At 35.3% G+C, this 22842-nt stretch overlaps 1 protein-coding gene across 1 annotated transcript in view; it reads left to right on the top strand.

Moving 5' to 3' along the window:
- Positions 1–22842, top strand: part of C1H1orf185 (chromosome 1 C1orf185 homolog) — a 32146-nt gene that overhangs the window by 8334 nt on the left and 970 nt on the right. The window contains exons 2-4 of the mRNA XM_030870411.2: positions 570–675; positions 11580–11709; positions 22175–22211. Of these exons, the coding sequence (XP_030726271.2) occupies positions 570–675; positions 11580–11709; positions 22175–22211 (273 nt within the window). The remainder of the gene's footprint in view (positions 1–569; positions 676–11579; positions 11710–22174; positions 22212–22842) is intronic.

Genomic DNA, 22842 nt, shown 5'->3' with positions numbered 1-22842 from the left:
AGATAAAATGTTTAAAGATTTCTAAGGTCTTTAAAAATTCCTCGTATTTGTTCTTTACAACCCTCACCTACCTCCTTGTAGTGATTGATAATAAAAATCATAAAATGGAAATCCTCTTATGTTGAAGGACTGCAAAGAATGATACTGCAAAAGTAGCATAAAAATTCACAGCTGGTCTGGAAAGGGAGACAACTAGATAAGAAGAAAGGAGGTGACAGCTGTATAAAAACAAGCAAAACCTAGGTCTCAAATTTTGGTAGGGTCAAAGAAATGTGCCCTGGGCCCTAATGAGGATGAGGCCCCAAGTAATTCTCAAACTCAGGATCTTGAAATTTATTAGAATTGCAAAGGACCAGAAGTCAGGTCTCCCAACCTCCTCATTAATGTCTTAAACACTACATTATGTGTTATTAATGCACATTATGTGTGTTTTTATGGGTGTTACTGTGTATTAACACACATTATGTGTTATTAACACTACATTATGTGTTAAGCTATTATGTCATTTAATTTTACATAGAGAATGAAGGTATATGCCTGAAATAATCTTTTATAATTTATTTGTATAGGTTTTTCTAACCACTTAACCTATTTTCTGGCTGCTGGTGCTGTTATTTTGGGAATTGGTTTCTTTGCTTTGGCATCAGCTTTGTGGTTCCTGATTTGCAAACGAAGGTAAGATTTATTAGAATATTTGACTTTTTTTCTTTTAAAAATTCAGTGAAAGAGTTTCTCAAATGGTATTAAATTTAAATAACTATAATGATATTGATTCTGTAATTTGATTGGGGAGAGAAAACTTTACATGTTTAGAGTAGCCTGAAAAGAGAAGTCCTAGTAGTATAATAGTCTGAGCAGTATAATAGCAATCTTCATGCATTAAAATTTTAAGAAATAACGAGATCTATTTTATTCTGTAGAAGACATGGGTTTGAATTATAATAGAAGGCTAGAAAACTTTTAAAATTTTGACTACTAATTTAGAGGTTAAAAACATTACTGAGAGAAAAAGACTTTCTTTAGGAGATATTTAAGAAGAGAGCTGACAGAATCTCTGGTATGGTCTAAATGTAGTCTTTTGCCGGAGATGGAAAAAAGATACTTGATACCTCAGTTCCTTTCAACCCTAAAATTTGGTGTTTTTTTATTATTTAATTGGTTCAGTATTTGCTTTGGCTCATGTTAAAAAATTTAAATTGTAATATGATCTTCCCACACACTCTTCCAGTATTCCCTGTTTCAGCAAATGAATACATACTATCTATCCACTTGCACAAGTCAGAAAACCAGAAATTATTCACTAATTCATTCTTTCACAGACTTGCAGTGCCACTGGGAGGAGACAGATAATTAACAAATAAAGTGGTCAGGGAATGTCTCTTCAAGTGGGTAGTATTTAATCTGAGACTTAGATTAAAAAAAGAAGCCAGACATGTGACGACCCTGTGGAAGAGCTTTTTTCTAAGCTAATGTGATAGCAAGTACAGAAACTCCAAGTAGGAATGATCTTGGTATTGTTCAGTAAACAGAAAGTCAGTGTGAGTAGACTGAAGTGAGACGGAAATAATGATGAGATTAAAGAGGGAGATAAGGGTCAAATCACACAGGAATTTGTAGGCTAAAACATGGAATTTACATTTTATTATTTCTGCCATCAGAAGGTTTTAAGCAAGGGAAGGATATTATCATCATCATAATAGCTAAAATCAAGGGTTTACTGCATACTGTTCTAAGTGCTTTATATGTAGTTATCTCATTTAGACCTCATAACTGCCCCATGAAGTTGCAGTAATATTATTCCCATTTTGAAGACTACAATGCCACCTATAGATGATTTACATTTTAATAACACTTAAAAATTTGAGATATAGATTTTAAATATATGATGTTGAATTTCAACAAATATATTCCCATGTAATCACAACCCCAGTCAAGATATAGAAATTTTCCATCATCCTGTAAGGATCCCTCATCCTGCTTTCCAGGAATTTCTCCCCACCTCCTACCCAGAGGCAGTCATTATTCTGATTTTTATCACCATAGATTAATTTGGCCTATTCTTGAACTTCATATAAATGGACTTTTTATGTCTGCTTTTTTCACTTAATGTAATATTTTTGAGATTAATTTATGCTGTTGCATTTATCTGTTCATTCTTTTGATTAATGAGTAGTATTACATTGTATGAATTTACCTCAGTTTGTTTATCCATTTTTCTGTTAATGGACATTTAGGTCATTTCCAACATCTAGCCCTTAGGAAATAAGGCTGCTGTGAACATTCTAATCTTTTTGTACATGTGCTTTCACTCCCCTTGGGTAAGAGTAGAATTGGTGGATAGTATGATTAGCTTTAAAAGAAACTGCTAAACAGTTTTCCAAGATGGATGTACGTTCCTGTCAGCAATGTAGGAGAGTTCTGATTCATATTTTTTTTTTTTTTTTTTTTGCGGTACGCGGGCCTCTCCCTGTTGTGGCCTCTCCCGTTGCGGAGCACAGACAGGCTCCGGACGCGCAGGCTCAGCAGCCATGGCTCACAGGCCCAGCCGCTCCGCGGCATGTGGGATCTTCCCGGACCGGGGCACGAACCCGCGTCCCCTGCATCGGCAGGCGGACTCTCAACCACTGCGCCACCAGGGAAGCCCTGATTCATATTTTTAAAAAATTTTTCTTATGTGTCTATGAATCCTGTATGTTAATGGAACAAGAGTAAAAGCGGAGAGGCAAGTTAGGATGCTACTGCACAGTCCATGTTAAGGATGATTGTGTCAGACTAATATGGAAGTAGAGGAGATGAAGAGAAGGGGCTGGACTTGGGGTAGTTTTGCAGGTAAAGTTAGCAGGTCTTATTGATGGATTGGATGAGATAAGGAAAGATAAGTGAAATGGCAGAGTTAATGCTAATACCTACATTTTTATCATGAGCAACTGAGTAGTTAATCATGCCATTTACTGAGATGAGGAGGTGATTGGGAGGGAAACAAGTTGAGGGAGTGGTGGTAAACTAGGAGTTGTATTTTGGATGTAAGTTTGAAAGCCTATGAAACATCCAAGTAAAAATGTTAGACAGTCAGATATACATGTGTGAATTTCAGGGGAGAAATCAGGGCTGAAGATTTAGGTTATCAATGTATAGAGGGTATATAAAATCATACAACTGGGGGGCATGGAGTCAAGATGGTGGAGTAGGAGGACATGGAGTTTGCATCTCCTCACAACTAGGGCAGCTGCCAGATGCTGGTGGGTGGCCTTGACACCCAAGGGGATGGGAGGAACCCCCCAGTGACTAGGTAGGACGTTGGAAGGAGCAAGGGAGGAAGAGAAGTGGAGGTGAGATGGTACTGGCACCCCTGAGGGGTGACTGGGAGAGGGAAGGGGTTCCCATGCCTGGAGAGACCCATTCACCACAAGGAGATTAACAGGGACAGGGAGAGACCCTCAGGGGTTTGGAGGATCAGAGGGGAATGCGGCCAGCGTTTCCCCTGCCCACTCAGGCCCCGGGGAGCATGCTGGGGCCTCAGGTCTTGTCCTCCACCTTCTGAGGACCCTCCATCCACATGGGTCCTGGGGACGTGGGAACAAGAGAAGGGGGAAGAGTAGAGGTGAACAGGGAGGGACCCTAGGGGATGTGAAGATCGGGGGAATGGGACTAGTGTTCCCTGCCACCACTCGGGACCCTGCAAGCCTGCTGGGGTCCCGGGCATGATCCTCCACACTCTGAGGTCAGAGGCAATCTGAGCCCCCTCCAGCCATGCTGAGCCTCGCCCCCCATTCCCACCAGGGCCTTTTCCAGCCATGTGCGTACTGAGCCCAGACACCACCCACTGCCCCTGCTTAAGCCTCGCCGCACACAGCCAAGGTCTTTTCTGGCCCTTTTTTTTTTTCCCTACTATTGTGGTTCCGTTTTACCTTTCAGTTGTTGTTTCATTTATATTTTTATTTTTTCTAATATATCTGTTAGTGTTCTAAATTTATTTAATTTTTATTCCTTCTTATTGTTCTTCTCTCTTTTTTTTTTTTTTTTTTTTGCCATGCCATGTGGCTTCCAGGATCTTGGTTCATGGGCTGGGGGGGTCGGGTCTGAGCTCCTGTGGTGGGAGCACCAAGTCTGAACCACTGGACTAACAGAGAACCTCAGACCCCAGGGAATATTAATCAGAGTGAGGTCTCCCAGGGGTCCTCATCTCACCACCAAGACCCAGCTCTACCCAACTGTCTGCAAACTCCAATGTTGGAAGCGTCAGACCAAACAACCAGTAAGACAGGAGCACAGTCCCACACATCAAAAAAAAATGATAAGACAAAAAAAAATATTACATATGGAGGAGCAAGGTAAAAACCTAAAAGGCCAAACAAATGAAGAGGAAATAGGCACCTACCTGAAAAAGAATTCAGAGTAATGATAATAAAGATGATCCAAAATGTTGGAAGTAGAATGGAGGCAAAGATCAAGAAAATACAAGAAATGTTTAACAAAAACCTAGAAGAACTAAAGAACAAACAGTGGTGAACAACACAATAACTAAAATGAAAAATACACTAGTAGGAACCAATAGCAGAATAACCGAGGCAGAAGAACGAATAAGTGAGCTGGAAAATAGAATGGTGGAAATAACTGCCAAGGAGTGAATAAAGAAAAAAGAATGAAAAGAATTGAAGACAATCTTAGAGACCACTGGGACAACACTAAATGCACCAACATTCGAATTATAGGGGTCCCAGAAGAAGAATAGAAAGAGAAAGGTCTGAGAAAACATTTGAAGAGACTATACTCAAAAACTTCCCTAACATGGAAAAGGAATTAGCCACTCAAGCCCAGGAAGTGCAGAGAGTCCCAGGCAGGATATACCCAAGGAGAAATATGCCAAGACACATAGTAATCAAATTAACAAATATTAAAGACAAAGAAAAATTATTAAAAGCAACAAGGGAAAAATGACAAATAACATACAAGGGAACTCCCAAAAGGTTAACAGCTGATTTCTCAGCAGAAACTCTACAAGCCAGAAGGGAGTGGCACGATATATTTAAAGTGATGAAAGGGAATAACCTACAACCAAGATTACTCTACCCAACAAGGATCTCATTCAGATTCGATGGAGAAATTAAAACCTTTTTAGACAAGCAAAAGCTAAGAGAGCTCAGCACCACCAAACCAGCTTTATAACAAATGCTAAAGGAACTTCTCTAAGTGGGAAACACAAGAGAAGAAAAGGAACTACAAAAACAAACCCAAAACAATTAAGAAAATGGTCATAGGAACATACATATCAATAATTACCTTAAATGTGAATGGATTAAATGCTACAACCAAAAGACACAGACTGGCTGCATGGATACAAAAACAAGACCCATTTATATGCTGTCTACAAGAGACTCACTTCACACCTAGGGACACATACAGACTGAAAGTGACGGGATGGAAAAAGATATTCCATGCAAAAGGAAATCACAAGAAAGCTGGAGTAGCAATATTCATATAAGATAAAATAGACTTTAAAATAAAGACTGTTACAAGCAAGGAAGGACACTACATAATGATAAAGGGATCAATCCAAGAAGAAGATATAACAATTATAAATATTTATGCACCCAACATAGGAGCACCTCAATACATAAGGCAAATGCTAACAGCCATAAAAGGGGAAACTGACAGTAACACAACAATAGTGTGGGACTTTAACACCCCATTTAAACCAAAAGACAGATCATCCAGACGGAAAACAAGGAAATACAAGTTTTAAATGACACAATAGACCAGATAGATTTAATTGAAATTTATAGGACATTCCACACGAAAGTGGCAGAATACACTTTTGTCTCAAGTGCACATGGAACATTCTCCAGATAGATCACATTTTCCAAGGTCACAAATCAAGCCTCAGTAAATTTAAGAAAATTGAAATCATATCAAGCATCTTTTCTGACCACAATGCTATGAGATTAGAAATCAATTACAGGGAAAAATACTGTAAAAACACAAATACATGGAGGCTAATCAGTGAACTGCTAAATAAGCAAGAGATCACTGAAGAAATCAAAGAGGAAATAAAAAAATACATAGAAACAGATGACAATGACAAAAAGCAGTTCTAAGAGGAAGTCTATAGCAATTCAATCTCACCTCAAGAAACAAGAAAAATCTCAAATAAATAATCTAACCTTAAACCTATAGCAACTAGAGAAAAAAGAACAAACAAACAGACAAACAAAACCAAAGTCAGTAGAAGGAAAGAAATCATAAAGATCAGAACAGAAATAAATGACATACTAACAAAGAAAACAGTAGCAAAGATCAACAAAACTAAAAGCTGGTTCTTTGAGAAGATAAACAAAATTGATAAATCTTTAGCCAGACTCATCAAAAAAAAAGGGAGAGGACTCAATAAAATTACAAATGAAAAAGGAGAAATTACAACTGACACCACAGAAATACAAAGGATCATAAGAGACTACTGCAAGCAACTGTATGCCAATAAAATGGACAACCTGAAAGAAATGGACAAATTCTTGGAAAGGTACAACTTTCCAAGACTGAACCAGGAAGAATTAGAAAATATAAACAGACCAATCACAAGTAATGAAATTGAAACTGTAACTAAAGATCTTCCAACAAACAAAAGTGCAGGACCAGATGGCTTCACAGGTGAATTCTATCAAACATTTAGAGAAGAGCTAACACCTATCCTTCTCAAACTCTTCCAAAAAATTGCAGAACGAGGAGCACTCCCAAGCTCATTCTACGAGGCCACCATCACCCTAATACCAAAACTAAAAATATCACAAAGAAAGAAAATTACAGGCCAATATCACTGATGAATATAGATGCAAAATTCCTCAACAAAATATTAGCAAACAGAATCCAACAACACATTCAAAGGATGATACACCATTCTCAAGTGGGATTTATCCCAGGGATGCAAGGATTCTTCAATATATGCAAATCAACCAATATGATACACCATATTAACAAATTAAAGAATAAAAACCATATGATCATCTCAATAGATGTAGAAAAAGCTTTTGACAAAATTCAACACCCATTTATGATAAAAACTCTCCAGAAAGTTGACATAGAGGGAACCTATCTCAAAGTAATAAAGGCTGTATATGACAAACCCACAGCAAACATCATTCTCAATGGTGAAAAACTGAAAGCATTTCCTCGAAGATCAGGAACAAGACAAGGATGTCCACTCTCGCCACTCTTATTCAACATAGTTTTGGAAGTCTTAGACATGGCAATCAGAAAAGAAATAAAAGGACTACAAATTGGAAAAAAAGAAGTTAAACTGTCATTGTTTGCAAATGACATGATACCATACATAGAATATCCTAAAGATGCCACCAGAAAGCTGCTAGAGCTAATCAATGAATTTGGTAAAGTAGCAGCATACAAAATTAATGCACAGGAATCTCTTCCATTCCTCTACACTAACAACAAAATATCACAAAGAGAATTTAAGGAAACAATCCCATTTACCATCACAATAAAAACAATAAAATACCTAGGGATAAACCTACCTAAGGAGGCAAAAGACCTGTGCACAGAAAACTATAAAACACTGATAAAAGAAATCAAAGATGACATAAACAGATGGAGAAATATACCATGTTCTTGGATTGGAAGAATCAATATTTTGAAAATGACTATACTACCCAAAGGAATCTACAGATTCAATGCAATCCCTATCAAATTACCAATGGCATTCTTCACAGAATTAGAACAAAAAAATTACAGTTTGTATGGAAACACAAAAGACCCCAAATAGGCAAAGAAATCTTGAGAAAGAAAAGTGGAGCTGGAGGAATCAGGCTACCTGACTTCAAATTATACTACAGAGCTACAGTAATCAAAACAGTACGGTACTGGCACAAAAACAGAAATAGAGATCAAATGTACAGGATAGGAAGCCCAGAGAATAACCCACGCACCTGTGGTCACCTAATCTATGACAAAAGAGATAAGAGTATACAATGGAGAAAAGACAGTCTCTTCAATAAATGGTGCTGGGAAAACTGGACAGCCACATGTAAAAGAATGAAATTATAACACTCCCTAACACCATACACAAAAATAAACTCAAAATTGATTAAACACCTAAATGTAAGATTGGACACTTTAAAACTATTAGAGGGAAACATAAGAAAAACACTCTTTGACAAAAATCACAGAAAGATCTTTTTTGACCCACCTCCTAGAGTAATGAAAATAAAAACAAAAATAAACAAATGTGACTTAATTAAACTTAAAAGCAAAGGAAACCATAAACGAGACGAAAAGACAACCCTCAGAGTGGGAGAAAATATTTGTAAATGAAGCAATGGGCAAAGGATTAATCTCCAAAATATACAAACAGCTCATGCAGCTCAATATCAAAAAAACAAACAACCCAATCAAAAATGGGCAGAAGACCTAAATAGACATCTCTTCAAAGAAGACATACAGATGGCCAAGAGGCACATGAAAAGATGCTCAACATCACTAATTATTAGAGAAATGCAAATCAAAACTACAATGAGGTATCACCTCACACTGGTCAGAATAACCATCATCAAAAAATCTACAAACAATAAATGCTGGAGAGGGTGTGGGGAAAAGGGAACCCTTTTGTACTGTTGGTGGGAATGTAAATTGATACAGCCACTGTGGAGAACAGTATGATGGTTCCTTTAAAAACTAAAAATAGAACTACCATATGACCCAGCAATCCCACTACTGGGACATACCCTGAGTAAACCATAATTCAAAAGGACACATGTTCACTGGAGCACTATTTACAATAGCCAGGAGATGGAAACAACCTAAATGTCCATCGACAGATGAATGGATAAAGAAGACGTGGTACATACATACAATGTAATATTACTCAGTCATACATAAAAAGGAACGAAATTGGGTCATTTGTAGAGGTGTGGATGGACCTAGAGTCTGTCACAGAGTGAAGTGGGTCAGAAAGAGAAAAACAAACATTGTATATTAACTAATATATGTAGAATCTAGAAAAATGGTACAGATGAACCTATTTGTGGTCAAGAATAGAGATGCAGACACAAGAACCGATGGGTGGACATGGGGGGAAGGGGAGTGTGGGATGAACTGGCAGATTAGGATTGACATATATACACTACCATGTGTAAAATAGATAGCTAATGGGAACCTGCTGTAAAGCACAGGAAGCTCAGCTCGGTGTTCTGTGATGACCTAGATGGGTAGGATGGTGGTGGGAGGGAGGTCCAAGAGGGAAGGGATATATGTATACATATAGCTGATTCACTTCATTGTACAGCAGAAACTAACACAACATTGTAAGGCAGTTATACTCCAATTAAAAAGAAAGTCATACAACTGGATGAGACTAACCAGGGAGTGATTGTTTAAAGAGAAGAACATAGGACTGGTCTTCAGCTCACCAATATTAGACATATAGAAAAAGAGTAGGAAGAATCTACAACATCTGAAAAGGAAAAGCAGAAAGATGTGTGGTGTCAAGCAAGTCAAAATTAGAAAATGTTTGAGCTTCCCTGGTGGCGCAGTGGTTGAGAGTCCGCCTGCCGATGCAGGGGACACGGGTTCGTGCCCCGGTCCGGAAAGATCCCACGTGCCGTGGAGCGGCTGGGCCCGTGAGCCATGGCCGCTGAGCCTGCGCGTCCGGAGCCTGTGCTCCGCAATGGGAGAGTCCACAACGGTGAGAGGCTCGCGTACCGCAAAAAAAAAAAAAAAAAAAAAAAAGGTTGAAAAAGATGAGGATAGAGAAATAAGTTTTGGAATAGCGACATGGAAGTTATTGGTAGCCTTGAACAGTTTTGGTGGAGTGATGTGTTCAGAAGCTGACTTTTGTGTAAAGTAAAAGAGAAAATTCAGACAAGTATATACATCCTTTTAAGAAGCTTTTTTTTTTTTTTTTTTTTGATGTTGGGGAGTTGCTGAAAGGGGCAGAAACTGGAAGAAACTGTGAGGTCAAGGAAGGATTGTTTTGTTTTGGTTTTTTTCCCTTGAAAGATGGTAGACATGCTTGATATCTCCCTCTGTCTTTCCCACCCCTACTAAATTCGAACCATCACCGAGTTCTATTTATTTTACTTCATTAATTGCCCAAATCTATCCATTTCTCTCCATTATCGTTGACACTACCTTATCCAACTTATCATTATCCCCCACACAGTCCTACAGAGTTATAACTGACCCTTTACCTTCACTATACTCCTCATTTAATCTCTTCTTCGCACTTCAGCCAGATATTTTCCAAATGCAGATCTGATCAAGTCACCCCACCCTTCCACCCCATTCCCACTACATTATAAAGGACTTGCTATTGCTTTTAGGATGAAGACAAAGTCACATGACTTTTAAGGCCCTGCATGTCTGCCCATGAATACTCTCCAGTTTCATCTCCACCTTTCCCTCTTGCTTTCTGTGCTTCTGCTACACTGTCCTAATCTGGCCACTAGGTCTTTGCACTTGATATCCTCTCTGACTAGAATATTCTTACTCCTACAACTCCCCTCCTCCACTACACTCTATCTAATAACTACTCCCATTTCTTCAGATGCCTAATTCAATCATCTCATCCTCAGAAAAGCCTTCCCTGACCTCTCTAACCAAGTTAATTCCCTTTCTTATATACTCATAGAGTAGCAGGTAGCTTTCCTTGATAACACTTTCCACAGTTGTAATTTTTCATTTTCTTGTGATTGTTTTATTAATACCTGTCTTCCTTGCTAGTGTTTAAGCTCCATGAGAGCAATGACAGTTCCATGAGTATAGTGGCTGTGCTTTTTTTCCCCTGCCACTGTATATACAACATCCAGTTTAATGCATGGTGCATAGTAAGTACTCGGTAAATATTTGTTAAGTCAATTGAATTCAATAAATGAATGAATTTTAATTGTTAATACTGCAATAAGTAACATAATATGATCTCTTGAATTAATTTGGAAAATTTCTAGTACCTCGGAAAGAAGAAAAGGCAATCAGCATTATTTTTTAAATTGTTAAGTTTAGAATTACTATTAGAAACTACATTCCTTTATACTTAACTATCTTTGATCCGCTTTGATCAGTTTACTTGCTGCTTCATTATTTCTAACCTTCTCTCAAAATTTCTTGTGACTGCATGCATAAAGATCACAGGTACTCTTCCCTTGTAAGTCATTAGTTTCAATTCAGTTTCCTTCTACTTACTTTTGCCAGAGACATTATTAAATATAAAATTGGCCACTGAGTTCCATTTCATTTAATTTCCTTTGCCATTAAAGGCAAATCTATGAAAAGACTAATTGACATTAAATCGATTAATTATCTCACAACCAGAGAGAAGGTTATCAAAAACTGATGGTTAATCTTCAAACTGGAAATATTAACCCTGCGAAGAAGTAGCTTAATTTATGTTCTATGGACAAAATAGGTGTAATGAAATCAGTAACATATGAAAAGGGAATATATAAGTTGATTTGTGCTTTTAAAAATAAATATATAATATATTCTGATTTTAAAACGTTTATGTAGAACTGTTGGAAACAGAATAATTTTGTTTTATAATTCATGTTTAATAATATTCTCTATAAAATATTTTTCAGAGAAATATTTCAAGATTGCAAGTTTAAAACAATTGATGAGAGATGCAGACAAAGACCATCAAAGGCAAAGATTAAATCTCAGTGTGTTTTTATTTCTCAAAATTTTCATACTGGAAATTTCCAATTACAGGTAGTGTGTAATATTTTATAGCAATGTTTTCAAATAATTTCTTTTGACACCATGTCATTAGCGTTGTTGTCTTTAAATTATTTAAATTATCCACTATTATTTTTAAATTTGAGGTACAATAACAAGGAGCTAAATTTAAATTACCCAAACTAGTTAGAGTTTATATTACAGGAAACTGAAAGATTAAATGAAAATGTCTCCTTCTACAGTTGCTTCTCTGTATCTCTAGCCTGAGAACCTGTATTCCCCATATTGGAATTGTTACAGGGATGAAGATAAATGGCATAAAAAAACAAAGCAAAAATTGCCAAGCCTATCAGAAGAAAGAGATTTGGAGATAAGAGGATACTCAGATAACCAAATAACCTAACCAAACCAACTAATTGAAATTAAATACAAAATGCTAATTGAAATTAATAAGGCTTTATTAAGGCTTCATTACATTCTGAGCTCTGGGCCCTACCTATTGAGGATAGTAAGATACAAACCCTACCTTAAAAGTGCTAGTGTAGTACAAGTGGGAAAGGCAGACACATAATTAACTTTCTGTTATATGGCATCAAAATAGTTGTATGGACAATGTAAAACAAGGGAGACACCAGTAGAAATTTAAAACTATGATATAGCTAATCAATGCATTATTAAATTTTATATGTTTTGGACTCCACATCTAATATAGTCTTCCCTTTTTCTATTACATTTCTGAGACTCATCCGGGTTGGTGCATATACCCATCATTCGTCATTTTTTATTGTTATATCATATTCCATTGTATTAATATATCAAATTTTATGTTATGGACATTTGAGTTGTTTTCAGTTGGTTTTTTTAAAGGAAATTTCCACAGGGAATGTACCTAACAGTAGAATCACTGACTCATGGGGTTTGTGCATGTTTAATATTATTAGATAACTTCAAATTATTTTCCAAAGTAGTTTTGTCAATATACATTCCCCTCAGGCATGCATAATTGCTAGGATTGCTCCATATCAACAAATACTGATGTTTTTAAGCTCCTAATTTTTTAACAATCTGATGGATGTGTAATAGTATCTCACTGTAGTTTTTTCTTAATAGACTTAATTTTTTCAAGAAGTTTTAGGTTCACAACAAAATTGAGAAAAAAATAGAGTTCTCATATACTCCTTGCCCCCATACAAGTGCAGCCTCCTCCACTATCAACATCGTGCACCAGAGTGGTACATTTGTTACAACTAATGAACCTACACTGACACAACATCACCTAAAGTCCATTGTTTACATTAGTATTCACTCTTGAATCCTACATTCTATGGGTTTTGACATATCTATATATATAGAGAGAGAGACAGACAGACAGACAGACAGGCACACACACACATGCACACAGAGATAAACAGGAACAAAGAGACAGAAAGACAGAGAAACAGAGATGTATGTACCATCATAGTATCAGACACAATAGTTTTACTACCCTAAAAATCTTCTTGTTCCATCCCTGTTCATCCTTCCCTCCAGCCAGTGATTGTTCAGCTGTTTCCATAGTTTTGCCTTTTCCAGAATGTCATATAGTTGGAATCATACAGTATGTAGCCTTTTTGGATTTCTTTCTCTTATTAATATGCATTTAAAGTTCTCTCTGTCTTTTTATGGCTTGATAGCACATTTCTTTTTGGTGCTGAATAATATTCCATTGTATGGATCTACTTCAATTTATTTATCCACTCAGTTACTGAAGGACATCTTGGTTGCTTTCAAGTTTTGGCAATTATGCGTAAAGCTGCTATAAACATTCATGGGCAGGTTTTTGTGTGGACATATATTTTCAACTCATTTGGGTAACTACCAACAGCATGATTGCTGGATCAAATGGTAAGAGGTGTTTAATTCTGTTGCCAAACTGTCAAAGTTTTTTTTGGCTGCATTGGGTCTTCATTGCTGCGCACGGGCTTTCTCTAGTTGTAGCGAGTGGGGACTATGCTTCATTGCAGTGCATGGGCTTCTCTTGTTGTGGAACACGGGCTCTAGGCGTGTGGGCTCAGTAGTTGTGGCATGTGGCCTCTAGAGCACACGGGCTTCAGTAGTTGTGGCACGTGGACTCAGTAGTTGCAGCTCGCAGGCTGTAGAGCACAGGCTCAGTAGTTGTGGCACACAGGCTTAGTTGCTCCACAGCATGTGGGATCTTCCCAGACAAGGGATCAAACCCGTGTCCCCTGCATTGGCAGGCAGATTCTTAACCACTGTGCCCCAGGAAAGTCCCACTCTACTTTTATTGACTTCTTTAATTTATATGTATTAATTTAATTTGTTGAGGTGTTCTTTTATTTTAGTTCGTGGTTTTCAGTGTAGAAGTCCTTCACATTTGTTTTAGTTTTATTTATAGTTATTTTTATGCTATGGTAAATAGTATTGATTTAAAAATTTTATTTCCCAACTGTTTGTTGTTAGTAAATATAAATACAATATATTTATCTTATCTTATTCTGAATTACAGACCAAAAAGTTGCAGAAAAATTACAAAGATGTCCTGTATACCCATCACCCACTTCCCCCAATGACATCTTATATAAGTATACTTTATGAAAAGTATACTTTATTATAAGTATACATTATCAGAACCAGGAAATTTAGGCTACAGACCTAACTCAAAGATTACCAGTTTATGCATGTACTCACTTTTTGTTGTTTTTATATAAAATTCTATGACATTTTATCATATGTATAGGTTTGTATAACCACCACGACAACCAACATACAGAAGAATTGTTCCATCACCATAAAGGAACTCCCTCATACTACCCTTTATAGTCACTCCCCCACTCCCTTTCCCTAACCTCTGGCAACCACTGATCTTTTCTCCATCACTGTAATTTCTTCATTTCTAGAATGTTATATAAATGGAATCTTATAGCATATGGCCTTTTGAGCTTGGCCTTTTTTCACTTAGCATAATGCCCGTAAGATCCCTCCATATCATTGCATGTATCAATAGTTTTTTCCTTTTTTATTGCTAGTAGTGTAACATTGTGTGGAGATATCACAGTTTGTTTAACCATTTATCCATTGAGGAGTATTGGGTTGTTTCCATTTAGGAGCTATTACAAAATAAGGATGCCATGATCGTTTGTGTATAGGCTTTTTGGAAAACATTAGTTTTAGTTTCTCTAAAATAAATGCCCAGAAATGCAGTTCCTGGATCATGTGGTAAATATGTTTAATTTTTCAAGAAATTTCCAGATTGATTTCCAGATTGTACCATATTACATATCCACCAGTAACGTATAAGATAATCATGTTTTTGCATCCTCTTTATCATTTGGTACTTAGCAGCATTTTAAAGTTTAGCCATTTAAATGTGTTTAGTGATTTTAATTTGCATTTCTTTAACGGGTAGTGATGTTGAACAGCTTTTCATATTTTTAATTTTCTGCCATCCATATATCTTCTTTGGTGAAGAGTCTCTTCAAGTCTCTTGTGCATTTTCTAACTGGATTATCTTTCTGTTTAAGTTAGAGAGTATATTCTGGATACAAGTCTTTTTGTCAGATATGTGATTTACTAATATTTTCTCCCATTTGATGACTTGTGTTTTCATCCTCTCAAAATGAAAAACAGCATAAGTTTTAATTTGGTGAAGTCCAATTTATCCATTTTACCTTTTTGTTTTGTTTTGTTTTTATTGAAGATGGTTGAGTTACAATGTTGTATTAATCTGCTGTACAGCAAACTGATTCATTTATACATATATAGACATTTTTTTAATATTCTTTTCCGTTACAGTTTACCATAGCATATTGAATATAGTTCTCTGTGCTGTACAGTAGGACCTTGTTGTTAATCCATTCTGCATATGAAAGCTTACATCTGCTAACCTCAACCTCTCACTCCCCCCTCCCCCAACCCCCTCCCCCTTGGTAACCACTAGTCTGTTCTCTATGTCTGTGATTCTGTTTCTGTTTCATAGATAGGTTCATTTGTGTCATATTTTAGATTCCACATATAAGTGATATCATATGGTATTTGTCTTTCTCTTTCTGACTACTTCACTTAGTATGATAACCTATAGTTGCATCCGTGTTGCTGTAAATGGCTTTATATTTTGTTCTTTTTTATGGCTGAGTAGTATTCCATTGTGTATGTATATATATATATATATATATATATATATATATATCACATTTTCTTTATCTATTCATCTGTCAATGGACATTTAGGTTGTTTCCATGTCTTGGCTATTGTGAATAGTACTGCTACGAACATAGGGGTGCATGTATTTTTTTGAATCATAGCTTTGCCCAGATACATGCCCAGGAGTGGGATTGCTGGATCATATGGTAATTCTATTTTTAGTTTTCTGAGGAACCTCCATACTGTTCTCCATAGTGGCTGTACCGACTTACATTCCCACCAACAGTGTAGGAAGGTTCCCTTTTCTCCATACGCTCTCCAGCATTTGTTATTTGTAGACTTTTAAATGATGGCCATTCTGACTGGTGAGAGGTGGTACCTCAATGTAATTGATTTGCATTTCTCTAATATTAGCACTGTTGAGCATCTTTCATGTTCCTATTAGCCATCTGTATTTCTTCTTTGGAGAAATGTCTGTTTAGGCCTTCTGCCCATTTTTCACTGGGTTGTTTGCTTCCTTGTTGTTGAGCTGTATATTTTTCCTTTTTGAATCATACTTTAAGTGTCATGTCCAATAACTCTTAGTCTAACCCTAGGTCACAAGGATTTGTTTCTAAGTTCTCTTCTAAAAGTTTCTTAGTTTTAGGTTGCTTTGTTTTATATTTAATAGCTTTATTGAGGTATAGTTCACATACCATACAATTTGCCTTTTTAAAGTGTCTAATTCAGTAGTTTTTAGATAGATATTCACAGAGTTATAGAGTTATAGAATCTTCACAAGCAGTTTAGGACACCTTTATCACCTCAAAAAGAAACCCTGTACCTTTAGCAATCACTACCCCTCCATTTTCCTCCAATCCTCCTAGGCCTAGACAACCACTAATCTATACTTTCTGTACCTATAGATTTGCCTATTCTGGAATTTCTTATAAATAGATACATACAATATAAGGTCTCTTGTATCTGCCTTTTCATTTAGCATAATGTTTTCAAGGTCCCTCTGTGTTATTGCATATATCAATATTTTATTCTTTTTCATGGCTGAATAATATTCCATTGTGTGTGGATATATCACATTTTGTTTATCCATTTATCAGTTGAAGGACATTTGAGTTGTTTCCACTTCATGACTATTATGAATAATGTCACTATGTATATTCGTATACAAGTTTTTGTGCAGGTATATGTTTTCATTTCTCTTGGGTATATACCAAGGAATGGAAATGCTGTGTCATATGGTAACTCTATGTTTAATTTTTGAAGAATTGCCAGACTTTTTTCCAAAGTGACTGCACCGTTTTATATCCCCACAGGTAGTATATGAAGATTATATTTTGTGGCACCCTTGTTAACCCTTGTTTTTAACCTGTCTTTTTATTATAGTTATCCTAGTGGGCATCAAGTGGTATCTTGTCATGGTTTTGATATGCATTTCCTTAAAGCCTAATGACGTTGAAAATACTTTCATGTGCTTATTGGATATTTGTATATCTTCTTTAGAGAAATATCTATTCAAAGCTTTGTCCATTTTTAAAATTTGGGCTATTTGTCTTTTTGTTGTTGAGTTTTAAGTATTCTTTATATATTCTAGATACATATCCTATATTAGATATATGATTTGTAAAAATTTTCTCCCATTTCATGGGTTGTCTTTTCTTCTTATGGTGTTGTTTGAAGAACCAATGGTTTTAATTTTCTTGAGTCCAGTTTACCTAATTTTTTCTTTTGTTGCTTGTGTCTTTGGTGTCATATCTATAATCATTCCTTAATTGAGGTCATAAAGATTTATACCTCTGTTTTCTTCTAAGAATTTAATAGTTTTAGCTATTATATTTAAGTATTTGATCCATTTTGAGTTAGTTTTTTGTATATAGTATGAGGTATTGATCCAACTTCACTTATTTGCATGTATAAACCTAGTTGTCCCAACACCATTTGTTGAAAAGAGTATTATTTTCCTATGAAATTGTCTTAGCACTCGTGTCAAAAATCAACTGATTGTAAATATGAGCATTTATTTCTGGAATCTCAGTTCTATTCCATTGATCTATATATCTGTCCTTATACCAATACCACACTGTCTTCATTGCTATAGCTTTGTAGTAAGTTTTGATATCAGTAAGTTCTCCAACTTTGTTCTTCTTTTTCAAGATTGTTTTGGCTATTACCATTTTACATTTTATATTTCTATCTCTGATCCATTTTTAGTTAATTTTTGTATAAAGTGTGAGGTTTAAATCAAAGTTCATTTTGGGGGGCTATTAATGTCATATTATTCCAGCACTAATTTTTGAAAAGGCTATCCTCTTCCATTGAATTGTTTGTGCAAATTTTATGAAAAATCTGTTGGGCATATATGTGTTAGTCTGTTTCTGCATTCTCTATCTGGTTTATTGACCTGTGTGTCTATCTCTACCAATACGACACTCTAGCTGTATAGTAAATTATAAAATTGAGCAGTACGATTTCTCCAATTTCATTCTTCTTTTTCAACATTGTTTTAGGTTTTCTTATTCTTTTGCATGTCCATATACATTTTAAGGTGAACTTTAGCTAGAAAAAAATCTTGTTGAGATCATGATGAAAATTACCTTTTTTTTTTCTTTCTTGGCTGCACCACGCAGCATACCCCACACCACATGGGGGTCTTAGTTTCCCGACCAAGGATCGAACCCATGGCCCCTGCAGTGGAAGTGTGGAGTCTTAACCACTGGAATGCCAGGGAAGTCCCAAGAGTTACATTTAGTTTATACATTAGTTTGTAATGAATTGCCATCTTTACTACAGTTGACCTGTGTTCTATGACCTTTATAAATAAATTTATTTATTACTTCTAGTAGTTTTTTTGAGGACCACAAAAGGTTTTCTTCATGTACAAGCATGAGATCTGTAAAAAAACATCAGTTTTATTTCTTTTCCAATGTTTATGCTTTTATTTTATTTTCGCATCTTATTGCATTGGATGGGACCTCCAGTATAATGATGAACAGAAGTACTGAGAACAGATATCCTTTTTATATTCTGATCTTAGAATACATTCAGCTTTTCATCATTAAATAGGAAATTAGCTATAGATTTTTTGTAGATGCATATAGTCAGATTGAGGAAATTCCCTTCTATTCCTTTTTTCCTGAGAGGTTTGTCTGTTTGTTTTGCCATGAAGGGTTGCTGATATTGCCAAATGCTTTTCCTGCACCTTTTAAAATTGTTCACATGAGTTTTCTCTTTTATTTTGTTAATGTGAATTACATTGAATTTCAAATGTTAAATCAACCCTGTATTCCTGGAATAAACCCCACTGGATTTGATTTACCAATATATTTTAAATAATTTTTGCATCTATGTTAACGAGGGATATTATTTTATAATTTTCTTATCTTGTAATATCTGGTTAGATTTCGGTATCACAGTTTTATTCTCGTCACAAAACAATAGGGAAATGGTTCCTCCTCCTCTACTTTCTGAAAAATTTTTGTGTAGAATTGGCTATATTGCCTTCTCAAACTTTTTTCTAGAATTCACCAATGAAGTCATCAAGGTCGGGAATTTTCTTCAAGAGAAATTTTTTTTTTTTTTTTTTGGTGGTACACGGGCCTCTCACTGTTGTGGCCTCTCCCGTTGCGGAGCACAGGCTCCAGATGCACAGGCTCAGCGGCCATGGCTCACGGGCCCAGCCACTCCGTGGCATGTGGGATCTCCCCGGACTGGGGCACGAACCCATGTCCCCTGCATCGGCAGGTGGACTCTCAACCACTGCACTACCAGGGAAGTCCGAGAAAATTTTTGGCTATGAATTTAGCTCCTTTAACAGATGTGGAACATACAAAATATTTCTATTTTGTATGTTTTAGAAATTTTTTTCAGTAAATTTGTCCATTGTACCTAAGTTGTTAAGTTTATTGGCAGAAAGTTTTTAGTAGTTTCTTCTTATTATGCTTCTAAAATCTATAGAATCTTTAGTGATGGTACTCTTCTTATTCCTGATATTTCTCTTTTCCTAAATCAGTCTTGCCTGGAGTTTTATGCTTTATTATTCTTAGACTTTTGTTCTTTTATAATATAAACATTTAATATTTAAATTTTCCTCTAAGGCCTTCTTTTGTTGCATCTCACAAATTTTATGTTTTGTTTTCATAATTATTTAGTTCAAAATATTTTAAAATTTCCATTCTTTGTCTTTCAATGATATTGACATTTTTGAAGAATACAAGCCAGTTATTTTATAGATCATAGACTGTTCCTCAGTGTGACTTTTCCTTGCAGTTTATCACATCTGAAGGCGTACAGTGTACATCTGCTCTTCACTGGTGATTTTAGTTGATCACATAATCAAGATGATGTCTGTTCTTTCCTCACTGAATTATTTCTGTTTTTACCCTTACAGTTAATAAACAAGCTGTGTGGTGACACTTTGAAAACATGTAAATATCCTCCTCTTCATCAAACTCTACTTACTAGCTATATAAATTATTATTACTTGAGCTAATCTTTACAAAACTGTAACAATATGATGATTTTCTAATTCTGCCACTCCCATCCATATTTGTCATTTGGCTTTCTACTGTGAGAAAGAAGCCCTACCCTCTTCCTTATTTTATTTATTATTAATATAGACTCATGGATTTCTATTTTATTCAGCAGATTATAATCCATTACTATCACTATTTTGATGCTCAAATTTTCCTAAATTTAACCAGTGAGCCACTTGTTTAAGATTATTCCTCTTTTTTATACGTCCCCATCATTTTTTTGAGTCTTTACTTACTTCTGATACTATAGTATCATTTTGAAAGAATACTCATTGTATTAATATCCACATATCCTAACATATTTAAAGATTTCCTTACTTTTAGAATTTTAAATTGTAGGTTTTAAAAATGCTAAACAGTGTTGTGATGAACATTCTGGTAACTGAATATTTATACAAATCCAAAATTATTTACCTGGCATAATAAATTTCTAGAAATGGATTTGTTAAATTGCCCTCCAGAAAAATTATACCTATTTATATATAACAATATATAAGAATGCCCATTTTGTCATTCCCTTAGTTGGGGTAGAATTTTAATCAGTCTAGGACCTTACTCTGTGGTTTCCAGACCAACAATATCAGCATTACCTGGGAGCCTGTTAGAAATGCAAAATCTCAGACCCTATCCCAAACCTATTGAGTTAGAATATGCATTTTAACAAGCTCCCCCAGGTGATACATAGGCACGTGAAAGTGTGAGAAGCAATGTTCTAATATAATTTGTACAGGAGTCACAAATTGAATTGGTCCTAAATCCAGGCAAGGTAAGTCAGGAGCCTATACTGGCATTTATATTAATAAAAGTTGAAAATGACCAAAAAGTAAAGTAAGTTGTAAAAAAAAAAAGTACTTATGTGTTATCCTATATATCCTATATACATATATATATCCTATATACAAAGTAAGTTGTAAAAAAAAAAAAGTACTTATGTGTTATCCTATATATATGACCAAAAAGTAAAGTAAGTTGTAAAAAAAAAAAGTACTTATGTGTTATCCTATATATATGTATACCCTATATATATGTATATCCTAAGCAAGCCTTTTTCGGTGAACAAGACAATGAAAATCAGCATAGAATACCCACACTCTTCCCCTGTAACACGAGACAATATTATCTCTCTGTCTTCACCCACTGCATACCAAACACCCTATGCACTAACTCATTGTTTATCTAGTGGTCTAAGGAAAAACTGAATCAGAACTGCTTGAGGAGTGTGTTACACTGCATACTCCTAAACCCTACTGCCAGAAAATCTGTTTTAGTAGGGTCTGATATTATGTCCAAGAATCAGCATTTTAATAAACACACCAGGTGATTCTGATGCCCTGTTTGAGAACTACTACACCACCACACTTCCCAGAACACATCTGGAATGTATTGTTTGATCAAATGTTCTACTTGCTTCAAAAGAATAGTCGCATTTTTATAAAAGCCTTCTGCCAGAATTCACTTTCTTGTTGTTATTAGTTAATAGAATGAGCAAGTCTAGGAATTGTAATTACTTTTTTAGCCCTCTCTAGTTTTAACCAAGTGACTCTAAGTTAGTGAGAATGGAGAGAAATAATCCTGTTGAACTCTATTTCACCCTTCATTCCCTATCCTGGAGACTGCCTTCTTGAACCAATTCACATTCTTTTCAGATGATACCTCAACACTTTTTCTTTCCTGTCAATATAGTTTGGTAAAATAAATTCATATCGTGGAAAATATGATTCTGTCAAAAATTTATTATGATGTTAAAATATATTATTCTTATATAAATATATATCAAATTGTTTAAAAACTATTAATTTTTAAAACACAAATAACATTTTTTTATGTAGGAGGAGCAAAGAAAAAAGGAAAGAGCACATAAAAAAGGTACTTTCTCTCAACAATTTATTAGAATAAATTATAATCAACTTCCAGCAATTCACATTTTAAAGAATCAAGAGGCTATCCTAAATATATCCTAAGTATCTAAATATTTTTTTAAATCATAAAAACTCAAGGGAAACTTTTATTAGTATATGAATGGGCATATATTTTTTAGAAAACAAGATTTATAATGTCTTGTCTTAAATTAAAATGTGAAATTTTAATTTTTGTCCCTTCTTTAAATCCAAAGGTATCACAGTCAATGCCATATAGTAATGATGGAGAGTTAAAAGACATGAGTGTTTTGTAACCCTTTAGATATTGACTTAGTACCTCAAATCATTACCCTCCTACATAATTTTAGAAATGCTGAATATAAAATGTAATAAGGTATTTAAAACAGCATTAACAATGTTATATATTCATATCAAAAATTAACATGTAAAATATTATAAAAGATATTTTAGGATATTGTGTAAATGTGATCTTTTCTAAAACTTAACATTTTTTATTTACAACTGTGCAGCATAAATAATGTAGTGGGAGAAGCACGGGACTTAGAGTAACACAAATCTAGATTGAAGTCCATTTTATATCTGATTTTGGTGACATTCCTTTAAGTCTCAGTCTCAGT

Source organism: Globicephala melas, chromosome 1 (assembly GCF_963455315.2).
Source record: "Globicephala melas chromosome 1, mGloMel1.2, whole genome shotgun sequence".
In the NCBI taxonomy this organism is placed as follows: domain Eukaryota; kingdom Metazoa; phylum Chordata; class Mammalia; order Artiodactyla; family Delphinidae; genus Globicephala; species Globicephala melas.
The sequence above is the reverse complement of the archived record's forward strand: the minus strand, read 5'-3'. Positions and strand labels throughout refer to the sequence as shown.